This window comes from Citrus clementina, unplaced genomic scaffold (assembly GCF_000493195.1).
Source record: "Citrus clementina cultivar Clemenules unplaced genomic scaffold, Citrus_clementina_v1.0 scaffold_8, whole genome shotgun sequence".
NCBI classification, from domain to species: Eukaryota; Viridiplantae; Streptophyta; class Magnoliopsida; order Sapindales; family Rutaceae; genus Citrus; species Citrus x clementina.
This window is the reverse complement of record NW_006262022.1, coordinates 11111722-11122658: the sequence shown is the minus strand read 5'-3', so window position 1 is coordinate 11122658 and position 10937 is coordinate 11111722. Positions and strand designations below refer to the sequence as shown.

Sequence of the window (10937 nt, the reverse complement as noted above, 5' to 3'; positions counted from 1 at the left end):
TGGGGAAAATCCCCGAGGGTACCCGTCCCCGTGGGGATTTTTGCCATCCCTAAAAGATACATTAAATTGAATTAAATTCAACTTATACCCAATAATTATATTTGGGAATTTATCTAACTTACTAATTTTTATTTAACTCATACACAAATTATAAATGTGTTCATTAAATTACACATATAAATTTAATCGCCTAACTATTTTTTACATGATTGATAAAATGATGGCTTTAAAAAGAACTTGTAATTTGAAAAAAAAATCCAATTCATTATAATAAAATTACATATCTATCCAATTTTTTTTCCTTATTTTAGTCTAATAATAGTTTGAAAAAGAATTTGATAATTCAAGTGAAAATCACTATTCTTATTTGTTGCATAATAATATTTTTTAGGTGTATTTTGTTTTTTTTTTTTTAAACAAACTAATCATGGTGGATATTTTAAATTACTGAGTCACAAAAATTCTAAGCTCAATTCAAATTTACAATCGTTTATGAATGAAAATATGCTAGCTAAACAAAAAAATATTGAGGGATAAAAAGAAAATATGGTAGAAAGAAAAAGGCAACATCACTATGATCATTGTTATAGGAAAAATAAAGCGAAAATCTTCCCAGGGTAAATCCATATGCTAAACATCCAAAATTGACGACGTAGAATTTCAATATCACCAATAACACCCCCCAAACCTAAAGATAGCAACAAATTGATGGCACATTTGAGGGCTTAGAACCTAGTATATCTTAAATCATTTTGGATTAAATTATATCACAATTTTTTCATTTTTTTTTAATTGTGTGAAAACAAACTACAGTACACTTATTTCAAAAGAAATTTGTTAATGAAAAACAAAATAATGAAAATCAAGAGCACTCATTTATAAGAGTAGGCTATAAAAAGAAAAAAAAAATTATTATAAGCATAATCTCCCAAAAAATAAAAGCATCGTCAAATTGAGTTACAAACTAATTATAATTTCATTCGTATTCGTAAACCAAGAGGGTGCGCAACATCAAAAAGTTTCTAGTAAAACAGTTATGCCAGATAATTTATAGAACTAAGCAATATCCGGTTGAATTCTCCCCTGCAAATAATTAAAATTTTCAAGTTAATCGATAAGATAAAAATAGTCGTTAGTCATAATAAGAAGCAACAACAAATCACAATAAGAAGAAACAACAAATTACACTAAAAAATAGCAGGAAAAAAGCACCAAAACAGCAAATATAACCAATAAACAACAATAAAAAATGCCCAAAAACAGCAGAAAAAGATGCCCAAAACAACAATAAAAATTACCCTAAAACAACAGTGAAAAATGCCTAAAAACAACATAAATAAATCCAAAACAAAAGTGAAAAAATTGCCTAGAAACAGTAGACAAAAGCCCAAAACAGCTGGAAGACTGCCTAAAACCAGCAGAAAAAATCTAAGATAGTAGCAAAATCTTCCACTGCTAAAGAAAGCTATGAAAGAAAAGAAATAAAACTCATAAAGAGTTAAAGGTAACATAATGAAGGCTCAAATCTGAAGCTCCATATGTAAGAACAAACATCCCTATACAAACACCCCTATGCATGTAATAGTCATATAAAACATAATTACAATTACAGTCCATCCAGCAACTATTTGCTTGTTTCATTATAAATGTCTGCAATAGTCATATAAAACATAATTAAACACTTAAGCAGAACCCAGAAGATAACCTACAAAAAGCATGGTAAAAGAAATAAATGTCACAGCGGAATCCAGAGAGTAATATATCAAAGAGTCCAGCTCAATCAAGCCTCCATAAGTTTAAATATGATGGTGAAAGGATCATAATTCAAACACACTCCAAAGAGATGTAATTTACATTAGATAACATAGCTTTTCATATTCTGATTAAGCACATGGCAAGTTAAGAATATATTTACTTTTGAAATTAGGAAAATTACCACACAGTGAATTCAGGCACACCAATCAGAGCAGCTATTGATCAAGCAATAATAAATTGCACCTCATTATTTGAAAATTTACAAGAATTGCATATTTTAAAGGTTTAGATGACCAAATACAAAGGTTGCACAATACCTTGAACTCGTTTTATAAAAGGATAACTGGCTGCTCCACCCTTTTTGGCAAGGCTGAGTTTATTTCAAAGTGCCAACATCAACAAGGTTTTCCCCACTAATAGCCAGAGAACTCTGACTAAATTGCAATGATACAGAATCAATTGATGACTAAAGTGTGGATAGAACTGGCACCTCATCAGGTGGGACATATTTGAGAATCAATACAGAAATATATATAGAAAAAGGTGATAAGAGAAATATAAATACAATTGAAAGGAACAAATGGATACCTCCTTGATTCCCACACACAGGAGTCCAGTAACAAAAAGTACAATAATTGCAGCACAGGGATCAACAATAATGTCAATCCCAGGAATTTCTTGATGAGCCAAAAAGAAAGGAAGAATGCACAGCCTATAATCATTAATAACAACAACATAAGAACAGAAACGTTTAAATGCATAGGCAATTGTAGACCTCCCTCATAAAATATATGAATTCAAATCAATACAAAGATGATTAGTTGTCAAAAAGGCAACTCAGAGAAAATAAGGGAAAGGAAAAAGTAAACAAGCTAAATGAACAAACAATACAATTAAACCATTCCAATTTAGTTGATAGTGCAAACACATATGACTCAATAGTAACAACTAAAGTAAATAAATATACAATCAAAGCTCGATAAAATTCACCAGACCAGATTCGGGTATATGCCACGAGGAACAACAGACCCGCCAATTGTGTACTCAAGTATCAGAGCCAACCAATCAACCACCTAACACTGCCAAAATACAACATCAACTAAGTTAAATCAATTTATTAGACCAAAACATTAATAACGATTACTATGCTCCAGCTAATCACCAGTTTATCCCACTTTAGAAACAAGATCCAATTATATGAATCAATAAACTACATCTCCAAGAAATGACTATTACGAGTTATACCAATATTAAAGGTAACAAGGACTCACCCTTCTCCAACACATATGTATGAATAATGATAGGCACTCCCAGCAGATGGCCAACGACTTGCAAGCTCGGCATAGCAAAAGGCTGAAAAAGCAGAAGCTATTCCAGCTATAAGGAAACAAAAGGGTGAGTGCCAGTCCTGAATGCTCTCTAGCAACCGTTCCAACAAGAATATATGCTCCAGCCCCAAGTGTTGAGTCAACACCTAACCAGAGTTTGTACAAGAAATAAATAGTAAGATCCATCTTAAAAAAAAAAAAGTCCGGAATTTATTATATCACTGCCTAATAAAGATATATTGATTATATGAACTGCAATCAAAAATGAAAATTTTCAGAGCAAAACCTATCACAATAAATAAGCAACTAATCCAAGCTCCAAGACCATAGTCTACCCAAAACACTTAGCCATTTAAAGAGAGGGGAGGGGGAATGCCTAATAATCACACACACCCATCATGAAATCTTGAGTTTCCTGACGAGACTCTAACAAAATGCTCAAGAACACTTAAAGCCATAGAAAAAAAATATAAAATTAAATTCAAGATCTGTTTCATAAGAATTTAACCAAAAATCCAAATTCTTAGATATTCAATATGGATAGCAAAAACCCATATTCTTAAAAATTAGAAATTTAACCAAAATAAAAAAGATTTAGAAAGAAAAATATCTTTTGTTCATTACGAGTCATCTTCCCATTGAGCTCATGTAGGATTTTGAGAGAGAGAGACCAAATTTGAAAAATTAGTGCTTTCAAAGAGAAATGCAAATTCCAAAAATAAGAAATAAGACAAAATAAAATATAAAAAAATACCTTTTATTCATTCGGCGTTGCTCCCCAGCGAGTTAATGTACGGCTTCAGGAGAGAAAGATCAAGTTTGAAAAGTTAGGGCTTTGAAGGAGAAAGCCAAATTTTAAAAATTAGAAACTTAATAAAAAAGAAAAAAAGAATACCTTTATTCATTCTTATTCATGCCTCCCACTGAGCAATGTAGGGCCTGAAGAGAGATATCAAATTTGAGAATGAAAAAATTAGGGCTTGAACATAGATAGGCCAATTTTGAGAATGAAAAATTTAGGGATTTGAGAGACCGAATTTGTCAATGAGAGATTCCAAAGAGAAAATATCGTCGTTGAGAGAGCGATTAGATTTTAGAATGGAAAAACTTTAGGGATTTGAGAGACGAATTTCAAAACAAAAAAAGGAGGAAAATAGAGTGTGTGTAACCGGTTGCAAAGGTAGCCAATTATTTTCTAATTTCAAAAATTATTATATTTGAGCCGTTGGATTCCTTGAACTTAAATCCAACGGTAAATTAATTACTCCGGCATGGTACCGGGGACTTGTGTCCCGGCATTGTAGCTTTAGCCCGTAAACTATTGCCATTTCGAAAGCTCCCTAACTGGGGTCAGGTTACAATGCAATTGTAGTACCGTGTCACAGTTACACCAGCTGTTGGATCCACTCAAATGAATAAGGTCCACTTAAATAAGTGGGAATCCAACGATTGGGTGAAACTGTGGCACGGTACCACAATTGCACCACAGTTTTATCCCCCTAACTGACCATTTTGGACTGCTGTTATGACAACCCATTACCATATATTCGAAGTTTGCTAATAACTGCAGTATATTTCCCATATTTAAAATGGTAACCTTCCCATATAAGCTATCTGTTTCCATTTTTTATTTTTTTTTATTTTATTTTCCCAAAGGAGTATTACAACCGCACAATTCGCTAAAACTTTGCTTTTGATGCTACCAACTTTTTTTTGTTTGAGGTTGAGGCATAATTAAAAGAAGTCAATCCCTATCTTACACAAATGTAAAATACTTTTCTCTCACATAAACAATATATGTGTGGGATCTACGTATTATTTATGTAAGGGGATGTATCTTACATGCATGCAAGATAAAAAAATCCTTAAAAAAATACTTTAATAATTACTATTGTCGGATAAAATGATCTCGTCTGGTCTAAATGAATGCACTTCTTGGATCAAAAGAGCGGAATGACTCATTAAAAAGTAAAAATCCAGTCGCATCATTAGACTCAATAATTAAAAAAAAAAATATTAAAAGGAAAAAAACTGCTTCAAAATGAATGTGTTCCCACTCAATAGTTAAGATCTCTAGATTGTCGCAACGGAGCATTCCCAAAACAGAGCGTAAATTTTATACTTGAAAACTTTTTTCTCGAACAAAAATAAGAAAACTCTTAGGTCTGCAATCTCTTTTCTAATACGCACATCAGTTATCATGCTTATAGCATACGAAACTCAAAAATTAATTTTCGCTTCTTTAACACGATTGTTGCAAAGAACAAAATTTTAACTCCAAAAACCTGGAGTTTCTTGGTGGTAATTGATAGTAATTGAGGAGTGACAGTAGCACCATTCATGATTATGGTTAATTTCAAATTATCTTTTGTAATTTGACTATTTTTGAATTATCCCTTATTTTTTAAATTCTAAATTCATTAACTCACTCCTATTTTTACCTTCTCTTCCCTTGTCTGTTGTACAAAAATGAGAATAACTTCAGAATTTCAAAAATAAATGGATGATCTACAGATAATTCAAGAGTGAGGAAATATTTGAAGACAAATGTATACCAATATAGAAAATCTTATGTACATTTTCATCAACACAATCTATTGACTATGAGTAGAAGTTATAAAACCCAATCAGCCAAGCAATTTATGGTACAACAAGGATTATCCCGATGTGTTTTTTTTCGGAAGAGACTTTCTTGTCAAAAGATCTTCCATCAATTCTGAAGTCACTCTGCTTCAAGCGCAGCAATCTCGTATCTGACTTCTTCTAAATGTTCATTGATAGCAGTCACGGCATCCTGCACACCTCTAATGGCTTCCTTTAATGCATTATCATACTCAGCATCTGCTTCTGCCTCTTCAGTCCCAGCTGCTTCTGTTATCTCCTGGACATGCACACACTCATGCTTCTTTGGCTCCCTAAATTTGCAATTCTCATGGCTCACCAGACGCTCAGATGGGCGTCCAGCCTTCTTCAATAACTGAATTGTAGCCGTCTTCCGGACAAAGAAGCGTGATTGTCAGAAATGTCAGAAGCAAGAAACGGTTAAGTTTGCATGATAAGGACAAAACATAAGGAATTCAACAATGTACTAGACCTCTGCATATATAAACGCTGTTAAAGAAGAACAATTAAACACCGAATGAAACATTTGCAATTCAATAATGTTTGCTCACTATGTCATCTTCCACTATGGCAACACAGTTTCACAGTTCTCTCTCTTCGAATGTGTGTGTATTTAATTTTATTACTATTATTCAATGGACAAAAGTAGTATACTCATAAGCAAAATGTGAGACACACAAGAGTGAACCAGGGTCAACAAAAGAAACAAAAACAAAGCTACACTGCTCTCTGCTCTCTTTAGCTTCATAGGCAGTATTTCCTGAATTTATAGAAGTGTAAAAGACAGAGAAGGTTGCACACTTGCACTGCTGTCTTTTGCATCACAGGGAGTAATTTCCTTAACTTCTAAGAAAACAAACCAAAAGAAACTTTAAATTTCTAAAAGTACTGTTTGCAGCTATTCTAATGACAATGTGAGGAATTAACAAAATGCACATTAATAAATTGTACTTAAGTAACAGATGGGAAAATAATAGGTTGTCTCAGGGCATTAATCCAAATTTTCATACTTTCTTCTGATTTTCAAAAGAATCAAACATTTATGTTGTTAGAGCAGTTGCCTATGGATACATTAGCTAGTCACCTATTGCAAAATTTAGGGGTATATAAGAATGCATAGTGTTAAAACTGACAATTCAGCAGTCAACCACGATAAATACAACTAATAATAAATTTTATCTTGGCACTTTGTAAGTTCATATTCAAGTCCTTTGAAAATGCATCACAATCAGCAAACTGTTTCTCAGTATTGCTGATCTTCATGAACACTATATATTTTCAAGCAGTTGTAATACAAATTAAGTTTTATATTCACTCTAATTGGCAAAAGAGTCCACAAGTGAAATCCTGCATTTTCATCCCACCAAACAGGAAACAGTATCATCAGCTCAAATGCAACCCAATGCACATGAACAAAAAGTGTATAGTAACAAAGGCAGAGAAAAGGTAAGTCGTACAGGTCAACCCATTCTCCCAAGATCATCAATGAAAGGGCACAGCTAGTGAGAAATTGGATATACCAGATGCAATTTTTGCTTTTCCTGTGTCTGAACAGCTCTTAGCAGCTGAGCTAGATCAACTCGGCAAAAATCAGGATTCAGAAACAGAGACTCTATTTCAAGGACCTATATATAAAAAGCAGAAACACTAAGATCAGACTATAAGATAAATTTAAAAAATATAAAACAACCATCCAAGAAAGGTAATGATTGCAAACTTGTTTTGAGCAGTCATTGAACTCTGATGTAATCTCACTGCACAGTTGTTGATAAGCCAGTTCACCTCCTGAAATCATATACTCAGAAAAGCCCCTGCCAAGTTTATTTCCGCAATCAAAACGGTTCCAAATCAATGAATTCTAAACTAAAGCAAACTTGAAGGACGGGTATTAACTGTGGTACTTCTACTTAACTTCAAGGCACATCAGTTAAATTGTTTGGTCAAACTTATTTGGGACTAATATTTAACCAGCTGCCCACCTGTTATATTTAGAAAACTATTAATCTTATAGCAAAAACAACTGTGAATTAAAGCTGCATCACCTCAATCCCCAGTATACTTATGATCTGAAGCCTTTCCGATACTTTGCCAAAAATATATTGTAAACACACTCATTTGCTATTTAGTCATAGCATGGTCAGCAATAAACCCACCTATATAAGCAGAGTTCGAATCTAAGACCTATGTTTCAACCTAAGAATTTTACCAACTAAACTAACACCCACATGTATGCAGGAAATATCAACATGGAATTCATTGCATGTCTAGGGCTCAATAAACATGAATCTTCACGGTTCACATGAGTTGAAAGAAATATATCAAATAGGATTCTTTTTCTTTAGCAATTTCTTGAGTACTTCTTTACATACAAAATCATATCAATAATAATAATAAGATGACAAAAATAAAGAAAAGGAGGTGGGTACCGTTTAAGCTTGGCATAAGCTTGGGCTCTACGCTGCTGAATATCAAGGAAAGTCCGGAGTAATTGGAGGGTTTTTGAAGAATTGTTATTTGCTTGTTCAATGTCCATCTCCTCCATCTCCATTGCATCGGTTATTGTAACTTTCTTCTCAAAATCATCCATCCTTTCTTCATTTCTTTGATTCTGCCCACCTCTTACATTCTTGACACCATCTGAGAAAAGTTCTAAAACTCTCTATCAATGGGTATGATGCAATAAATCAACTATACAACTAATCAGTGAATCAACAGTACACAGGCACTTCCAATATTCTCAAAAATGTCAATTTCAACTTCCACCAACAATTATACAAATGATATAACAATCAATCAATGACAATAATAAATAAGGTAAATAAAATGAACATCCACATTACAGAGATTTTTATAAGAAAACCTTTGATTGTCGTGATCTAGGATAAAAACTTTGATACATGATTATGTGCACGCGTAGATGAAACAATTCACTATGAAAATAATACGTGTTTACAACTGATAAAGAACAGTTACAAAATATCACATCCATATGTAACCCGCATCTAAATCCTATTGCGTCAACCCTCACAGTCCTCACAAATTTTCCCATGTGAATGAAGCATAGTGCGTAGACATCAACAATCTCCTCACCAGATCAAAATACAAGAGGTTGTGTATGCGTGTATTTATCTAGTACTTGACGAGGTTAAATCCGAGATATGAAAATCAAGACCATTAATGTGTTTTATTTCAAAAATTAAAACTAGATTGTTATCATAAGAAGCAAATAAATATATCACAAAAATTCTCTCAAGAAAAATTCTCTAATATTGAAAAAATATTTTCCAGAAAATTTCAGGTGAATAAATTTTTAGGGAAATAAAATCATGCAATTAATTAACAACAACTTTCCCTAAATCGAGAGCTCAACAATATCTAAAATATAGCCTCAATACATTTGAAAAATCGATTAAAAACAATTTCGGAAAAATAAATATAATTAAATCACTTAATTGAATTTTCCCAAAATTATTAATACTCAATCATAAATGATACACATTAAATTACGGCTCTAAAGACCTAGGTGATGAAAAATTAAGTTTTGGAAATACCAAAATAATAAAATAAATTCACAAATTTTCAAAAAATAAAAAATAAATGCACAAACCTAGATGTGTGCCTCCAGTTTGAGCTCAAAACAAATCACCCTTCGTTAAAATTGGCCCTTAAAAAATTGCTGCTCAAATTGTTCTTCAAATTCTCTGCAAAAGATTATTCTTGAAGGCTGCTGGTGCGTTAAATTGACAGCAGTTATTGTGCAAAGGATTGGCCTCTTTAAATATCAAAGAATCACTGAAAATCTCACCGTTGGATGAAGCTTGATCAATGGTTCAGAATTCGGGTGATGTGGCTCGATCTGGAGCGCCAAATTGGAGCAAAATCAGCGGCTGAGATGGAAAGTCTGTTCGGATCAACCCAGGTCAGCAACTATCGACACGAGGGTCCTGATTCGGATTCGTCTGATCCATCCCCATGATAAGCAGAGATCCAATGTTACGTACTAACAGTGAGCTTTCTTCGTCTTATCATACCGCAGTTAAAGTCAACATATATGCAACATAAGACTGTACACCATACCACGCACGATTCCAGTCTCTCTCTCGGAGTCCATTTTCACCTCTCTTTCTCTACTTTAAACCCAGTTTTGAATTGAGGCATCCTAAAATTTTCAACCTCTAGGAATTTGAAAATGACATCCATTCGGAACTTCAAAATTACCAAATTAACCATTTTGCGCTTTATACACTTCTTGAGGTCTTCAGATTCAGAACTCTAAAATCTTAAAAATGGCATGTGTTCAATCAATGAAGAATTTGAAAGAATCAAAACGATACTTTTACCCTTGAACCTATCATTGATATTTTTGGACAAGAGAATTTGAAGAATTTTCATAAATTAGGGAAACCAAGATTTTGAAGAATCTTCATAAGTTGGGCGAATCAATCTCTCGTTTGTTAAACATTGTGGCAAATGCTGCAAAGCACATGATTTCGGTTCATCTAGATCTACATCTAAAATGTAAAATAACTTGAAACAAACAACATACATGAGAATCATCTAAAACCTGAAAATTTTGAAATCCTCGAAGTTAACATCAACTTCTCACCTGTAACTGATATGTTAAAAAGCGTATTACTTAAATCATTGCCTGAAAATATTGTTGTTATTGAGCATAGTAGTTAGGGTCATTTCCATAAAAGATTATTCCCAATGAATAATGCAAAACACACAAAACAGACCTTAAATGAATATTAAATGAAAAAAAAAATCAAATCTGAACTTGGTAAAATGAACTTAAAACTTTCTAGAAATACTCATGACTTGCTTATAAAGACACAAAATTTTATGGGATTTGGAGTTGAATTGGTACGTAAACTAAATTAAAGAAATCAAAGTGAAAATATGAAATTTTAGAAAGCTGATTTAATTTTAATAGGTATTATAATATAATGAGAATGATGGTTAAAGAATCATTTTCTACCACTAAACATTAAAATTAAGATAATAATTAGAATTAACATTCACTTTCTTTTTAAAAGAACCACCATATTATAATACCTATAAGAAATTTTTACTTTCTTTTGAAAACAACTTTAAAATAATTACAAATTCAATCATTTTGATCTTTTCTTTTAAAAATAACTTAAGTAAAATAAGTTATTTACTTAATCTCTTTCATGATATAACTTATAATAAGCTCTCTAGATTTAATTTAATGAAAGCATTAAAAAC

The 10937-nt window shown here is 32.4% G+C and overlaps 1 protein-coding gene and 1 long non-coding RNA gene across 5 annotated transcripts; both read right to left on the bottom strand.

The window, feature by feature from the left end:
• Positions 1–931: 931 nt before the first annotated feature.
• On the bottom strand, positions 932–4232 carry LOC18035133. 3 transcript variants are annotated; one of them, XR_002904393.1, is made up of 7 exons: positions 3979–4232; positions 3838–3880; positions 3027–3229; positions 2746–2834; positions 2344–2467; positions 2073–2238; positions 932–1083 (listed from the first exon to the last, which is right to left on the bottom strand). It is a non-coding gene; the product is annotated as an uncharacterized LOC18035133 (long non-coding RNA). The 3 variants fall into 3 exon arrangements; XR_002904392.1 differs by having other exon boundaries at positions 2751–2834; XR_002904394.1 differs by having other exon boundaries at positions 2073–2189; positions 2751–2834; positions 3979–4231.
• Positions 4233–5617: 1385 nt separating this feature from the next.
• On the bottom strand, positions 5618–9470 carry LOC18035132. Of its 2 annotated transcripts, none has more exons than XM_024179331.1 (5): positions 9313–9470; positions 8132–8354; positions 7423–7516; positions 7226–7330; positions 5618–6075 (listed from the first exon to the last, which is right to left on the bottom strand). In XM_024179331.1, the coding sequence occupies exons 2-5, from the start codon at positions 8290–8292 to the stop codon at positions 5806–5808; spliced, it is 630 nt and encodes a 209-aa protein (XP_024035099.1). In that variant the 5' UTR covers positions 8293–8354; positions 9313–9470; the 3' UTR covers positions 5618–5805. The 2 variants fall into 2 exon arrangements, with proteins under 2 accessions (XP_024035099.1, XP_006423773.1); XM_006423710.2 differs by having other exon boundaries at positions 8132–8342.
• Between the last annotated feature and the right edge of the window lie 1467 nt (positions 9471–10937).

What these genes read in the sequence shown, in the direction of transcription:
- LOC18035132 (XM_024179331.1), bottom strand. Translation starts at nt 8,292, where the DNA reads ATGGATGATTTTGAGAAGAAAGTTACAATAACCGATGCAATGGAGATG. An exon ending in GCTTATGCCAAGCTTAAACG is followed by an intron (nt 7,517 to 8,131) that starts GTACCCACCTCC and finishes TAAACTTGGCAG; the next exon opens with GGGCTTTTCTGAGTATATGA. An exon ending in TCAATGACTGCTCAAAACAA is followed by an intron (nt 7,331 to 7,422) that starts GTTTGCAATCAT and finishes TTTTATATATAG; the next exon opens with GTCCTTGAAATAGAGTCTCT.